A 6,000-nucleotide genomic window follows, 5' to 3' on the forward strand; every position below is an offset into this window, starting at 1 on the left:
CCCAGAGACACTGCCCTCTGTAAAGCATCCCCAAGCTCAGAGCACCTCTTAAGGCAGGGAAGCATTAGCTGGAATAACATGGGAAGGTCGTCTACAGATGGAGGATCTTCTCCTTCTGCTCTCCAGACATCGGGCGAGTACCCCTCCTTGAACCCACCTCCCTAGTATGTCTCTCCTGGCTGAACAGGGCTCTGCGTGGACCCCACTGAACTGGAGTGTTGCTTGGGCCCTACTGAGCTGGTTACAGTGGATGCCTGTCTGTCACGGCCATGGGAGACCAGGGAGCCCCCAGGCAGCAGGAGGCAGCCCAGGTGAGAAGCATCAGGACTCCAGTGCAGGAAGGATGCACTGTTGAGTCGCACACCAGCATGGACCATGGGGCTTCCCATGCGGCTGGGCAACAGGTACCCCAGATACCCATCCTCTAGGCAGTGCTCAGAAGGAAGGGGGTATGTCAATGGTGGGATAACCTAAACCAAGACCACAAACCAGAGCAGGAGCAGCTAGAAAGCATGGCCAGCAGGTCAAGGGAGGTGATTCTCCCCCTCTGCTCTCTTGAGACTCCACCTGGAGCACTGTGTCCAGCTCTGTGGTCTCCAGCACAAGACATGGACCTGTTAGAGTGGGTCCAGGGGAGGCCATGAAAATGATCCGAGGGCTGGAACACCTCTCCTATGAGGAAAGGCTGAGAGAGTAGGGGTTGTTCAGTCTGGAGAACAGAAGGCTCCAGGGAGACCTTACTGAAGCCTTTCAATATATAAAGGGACCTTATAAGAAAGACAGAGAGAGACTTTTTAGCAAGGCCTGTAGTGACAGGACATGGGGCAATGGTTTTAAACAAAGATGGTAGGTTTAAATTGGACATAAGGAAGACATTTTTTTATGATGAGGGTGGTGAGACACAGGAACAGGTTGCCCAAATAAGCTGTGGATGCCCCATCACTGGAAGTGTTCAAGGTCAGGTTGGACAGGACTTTGAGCAACCTGATCTAGTGCAAGATGTCCCTGTCCATGGCAGGGGGGCTGGACTAGGTGATCTTCAAAGGCCCCTTCCAACCCAAACCATTCTGTTACTCTATGATAAAGCAAAAGTGGGTAAGTTAGTAAGACTGCAGACGCGCAGGGTGAGACGCCTTGGGCTCGCGTAGAAGAGCAGGTTGCCCCAGGAGCTTCCTCTCAGAGCCACTGCGACAAGCCCCAGATGTGCTGGAGGACACAACAGCGGCATCCCATGGCACAAGCTGGGGTGAGAACAGCCCTCCCTATCCCAAAGGACAGAGGACAGACCTCAGCTCCACCAGACACCCCCTGGGCTGCCCAGGAGGCTGGTTTGCAAACAGTGGTGGCTGTGCACCTGGGTCCTCAGCATCCTCTGCAGGCTCTGTGCTCATGGGAGGATGCAGCTTTGGATCAGTCCTCACCAACCCCCCCTGCCCTCCACTCGCTCCTGCCTCCTCAAAGAAGCAGTGACATCCCCTCACTACAGAAAACTCTTTCCCAGCAGCAGTTATCTGCTTGGGGTTTTTTAAGCCTTGTGATAACACTTGAAACAGGATTGCAAAACGTGTTCCTCTGTCTTCTCCAAGTGCTCAAGGTTTGCTATTTAACAGCACCCAAAATCGTATCGTCATAAACAGTGCAAGAAGAGGTTATTCCAGGTGCAGGCCAAAATAAATAAGAAGCAATGTCACAAAGAGGCTGCTATTCAGAGCAGAAACCCCACTTCTCTGGGATCTGGTAGTGTGTGTGCAGGATCTTCCAGCGGCCACAGGGAAATGCAGCTCAGACCTCTGTCCTCCCAGGAACATGCACCAGTGGGGAGGGAGCTGCCAAGCACCCATGGACATGCAGGGCCAGGAGGCACCTGGGCTGCTCCCTTTCCCCACCTAGAAACCTAAAATCAAGTCAGAGCTCTGGGAGAAGGATGCTGTGGATGGACTGAGTCCAGGTACAGAGCTGCAAAACCACTGAGAAAATTAGGAGTGGGGCTTGAAAAGGTTGCTTGCATCAAGGGAAGTGAAGAAAACTCCTGCCTCGGAACGCAGCCGCTCTGCAATACTACTCGGTCTCTTTTTAAACTAAGTTTCCAGCTCCAAAGTGCCATCCAAGTGGGGCCACTTCATCTCCGCTGTCTCCTCCTCAGGATGGGCAGGAGGGATGGGATCCATCTGCCAGGGGACGGACCAGGAGCCCTGGGAGCATCCAGCAGTGCTGCAGGGAGACTTCCACAGGCTTGGCTCCTTCCAGCTGCCGGCAGCCCAGGGCAGCTCTCCCTCCCCACCAGCTCCCACGGCAGAAAGCAGCAGCCCAGATAAGGTTTTGCAAACAGAAGTGCCTCCAGCTGATAAGGAGATGAAGAGTTCACAGAGCCTCCTGAGCACAGCATCCTCCCCAGTCGCTCCAGCCCATCCCAGGGGCCTCAGCAGCCAAACGATGCTGTTGGAGCTGAGAGGTGCCAACTTGCCCTAAGCCGAACCCATGCTGATGGGTGCTGCCCGTGGCCAATTCCCCACAGCCCTTCTCCTAGTCTTTAGACAAAATTCTTAAAATAATGTTTGCGAAAGCTCCGATCCACCTGTCAAAAATCCCCAGGCACCAATGCCAAAGCAGTTATGTCACAGGCTGTAAATCGCTTTGCACGGCACCTGTTTCATCTTTGAAGGCACGTGCTTGCAAGGAATCCCAGCCATTGAGACTGACAAGCCATTGAAGGTGGAAACAAAATCAGGCATGAGCCTGTACGCCAGCAGCAAGCAGCTCCGGCACCTGCTATATTTAACAGCAGGAGGAGACAGCATGGCTTCCCAGGTGCTGCCTGCATCCTCCTCATCATCACCAGCCAAGACCTGGATGTACCGGCCCATCCCAGCCCCAAACTGATGCCGAGAAACTCAGTGTGAGTTAGAAGATGAATGAAGTCAGGCCATCTCCACCACCAGATTGGGGCAACCCTGGCCAGCTTTGTAAACCCCTACTGGTGGGGAACCCCCATCTCCAGGGACCTATCCCAGGGTTGTCCCCCTTACCGGGAATGGGGATTTCCCCAGCGGCTGACCCAGCCCAGGCTGCTGCCCTGTGCATGGGGGACATCCACAGCCCTACGCGTGCCCCAATTCCCCCATGCTCTCAGGACTGGGACCCACAGCAGCATCCCTGCAGCATCCCCATCCCCTGCACGGCTACGTGCCCTTGCTGAGGAATCCCAGAGATCCGGTGATAAGAGGTAAGACCAGCTCCGGGCAGCTAAGCCCCCAAATTTGCAAGGCAGGCAGATAAACAGACAGGTTATCTCCATGCCAGGACAGCCTTCAGAGCAAACATTCCCCAGGAGCCATCACAAAGGAGGGCTGGCAGAACAGGCCCTGCAGTCCTTGGACATTGAACCAAGGAAAGGAAAAAAAAAAAACAAAGAAAGAAAGAAAAAAAAGCCACACCAACCCTCTTGCAAATTCTTTTAAAACCTGATTCGAAGCCTGCCTTTGGGAGACAGCCAAGTCAGCTGGGTGAAACGGGCACCTCCCTGCCAGTGGTGACCAGCGCCAGCGGTGCTCCTCTAACATTTAACCCATCTGCGTGCCACGTGAAACCTCCTTGGGGTCCCCTGGCATGGCTGCTCAAAGGTGGGGGGATGCAGCTTCAGGTCGCAAAGGGTCCTGGCCAGCCCTGTGCGTCCAATGCCGTGCTGGGAGCCGGGACACGGGCAGAGAGGGGGTTGGGAAGGGCACGAATAGCTCTGAGTAACTGCTGTTAAACCAGCTCCCAGCCCTCCAGCTCAGCTCGGCCGCACTGGACAGTCTCCAGGGACCTAAAATAGTCAATTCAGGATTTCACATGGAAATGATGTTCCCATCTCTGAAGACCTCCAAGGGGATCTTTGTTCCCATGGTCCCCGGGGAGGCACCCATGACACGGAAAGCAATGTCACAAACCCAGCCCGGGGCACTTCGAGAGCTTCTCCAAGCATTTCCAGACACGCTCTGGGAGTGCTGGGCATCCCTCCTGCCCAGGCCACCCTCTTTCCTTCCACAGTGTGACCCAGCCGCCAGCAGAGCCAGCCTCCATGCAGCCTTGCCCGAGCTGTTCCTAGATGACATGAAGCCTTGCTCCAGTAAATAATCCATCGATTTCATGGCCCAGCGCCTGTCTGACTTCCAGCTTGCCTGTACCTGGAGCAGCCACTTACCAACATGTCTCACCCAGCCTACGATGACAGAGAGGGGCACGAGCCATGCCTTGTAACGTGCTGGCAAGCTGACAACGCTCAGCGCAAGCAGAAGAAAACCAGAACATCACCTAGCAGAAAAGCCACCCTCGCCTGGTTTTGGGTCATCACTTGCAGCTCAGCTGCTTTTGCAAACGGGGTTCCTGGGCCGCAAATGGGGTCAAGGGCTCCCTGTGTCAGCCATGGCTCTGTCTGCTGCCTCACGCTGGGCACGCATCCAGAGACTGGCTGCAAGGGGAGGAGGGCTTTCACCCGGCTTCCCCGGCGGGGAGGTAAAGTTCACCAGGAAAATAGGCAGCTCGTGCACTCAGGCAGTGGGAGAACTGGCTCGTGTGCTCCGTGGGGAAAGAAGGGCTGGAAAGCTGAGTCAGCCCCGAATTCCCCTCTCCTGGGGCACAAGCAGCTTGAGAGCGAGATGAGCGGGTTGTTTCGCAGAGCCCTGAAGGCAGGGGAAAGCCGGTGAGTGGCGTGGGAGGTGTTGCCTCCCCAGGGCACACATTCGAGGCTTCCTACCACTCTCAACGCTTCCAAGGACACGCAGTCACGAGGAGGACTTCTGCAGGCGCGGCAGAAACCACTAACACATGGAGCATGGCCACGTTGAGGTAATACCATCCTGTCTGCCCACAACCAGAATGGACCAGACAAACCACTTTCACCCCAGTAAAGCCTCCAAGCGCACTGCAGCCAGGCATCTCTCAAGGGTTGCCTGGCACAGCATTTCCCCATCATCCTTCCCTAGTGGCCCATTGATGAGATGGGGCACATGGGACCCCAACCCTGCCACCCCCAGCAGCCATGAGGGATGTGGCCATTGAAGGGGTGCATGGGGGGAAACTCCCCCCATCACCCTTTTCTTTGGGGACTTCTCTTTGGATGCAGCATTTGGCCCGGGGGGAGACGCAACCCCATGCCCGCTGGGGAGCAGGGCTGCGTTCACAGAGCATCCCAGGGGACACAGGGCTTCAGGACAGGGAGGGGGTCCGTGATGGCGGGCACGGCGGCAGGGACCCCCCTCCCCAGCATCCCGCGCACGTTACCCGGCTCCTGGGAAGCAGCAGGAATCAGCAGGACAAAGAGCCCGAGCAGCAGCCGCCACGGGGGGCACCTGCGGGAAGGGGAGAGCAAGAGGTTACCCACCCTCCCGCCGGCTCCGGGGCGCCCCCCGACCGGAGGGCTGCAGCCACTCTCCCGCAGTCCCGCGGCTCCCCCGCAGCTCGGGGGTCCCCATGGCATACCGGCACCCCTCCAGCCTCGGCGGCACCGTTGCACCGGAGTCTCGGTGAACCCCAGCCCCGGTAGCTCCGGGGTCGCCGCCGTGCCGGTACCCCCGGAGTCCCCACGGCATACCGGTGCCCCCCAGCCCCGCCAGCTCCGGTGTCCCCACGGTACCGGTGTCCCCAGGGTCCCCCCACAGTGTACCGGTGCCCCCCAGCCCCGGCGGCTCCGGGGTCCCGGTGCGCCCCGGCCCCGCCGCTCACCCTGGGCGCATGGTGCCCGCTCGGTGCCGGAGCGCGGCTCGGCGCGGCGCGGCTCGGCGCGGCCCGAGGGGCGGGGAGGGGAGGGACGGGGAGGGGAGGGGCGGCCCGGGCGGGCGGTGGAGCGGGCGCGCCGGGGCCGGGGCTCAGCCCGCCCCCAGCCCCCGGTCCCGCGGCTTGCGCGGCCGCCGGGCTCCTGTAGCCGGGAGGGGGTCGGGGACACCCCCCCGGGGCGCCCGGGCTCTGCGCCAGCCCTAGTGCAGCCGGTGTGCGGGGGGCACGGCCCGGCTCCCCGAGGAG

The 6,000-nt window shown here is 59.0% G+C and overlaps 1 protein-coding gene across 1 annotated transcript in view; it reads right to left on the reverse strand.

Moving 5' to 3' along the window:
- The window catches only part of COL18A1 (collagen type XVIII alpha 1 chain), a 40,976-nt gene extending 35,196 nt beyond the window's left edge, over positions 1-5,780 (reverse strand). The window contains exons 1-2 of the mRNA XM_087732453.1: positions 5,704-5,780; positions 5,263-5,330 (exon numbers count right to left, since the gene is read on the reverse strand). Coding sequence (XP_087588579.1) covers positions 5,263-5,330; positions 5,704-5,714 — 79 coding nt within the window. The 5' untranslated portion in view covers positions 5,715-5,780. The remainder of the gene's footprint in view (positions 1-5,262; positions 5,331-5,703) is intronic.
- Positions 5,781-6,000: the final 220 nt, after the last annotated feature.

This window comes from Nipponia nippon, unplaced genomic scaffold, assembly GCF_047370975.1.
Source record: "Nipponia nippon isolate SJK-2023a ecotype South Korea unplaced genomic scaffold, ASM4737097v1 scaffold_5, whole genome shotgun sequence".
Lineage (NCBI taxonomy): Eukaryota > Metazoa > Chordata > Aves > Pelecaniformes > Threskiornithidae > Nipponia > Nipponia nippon.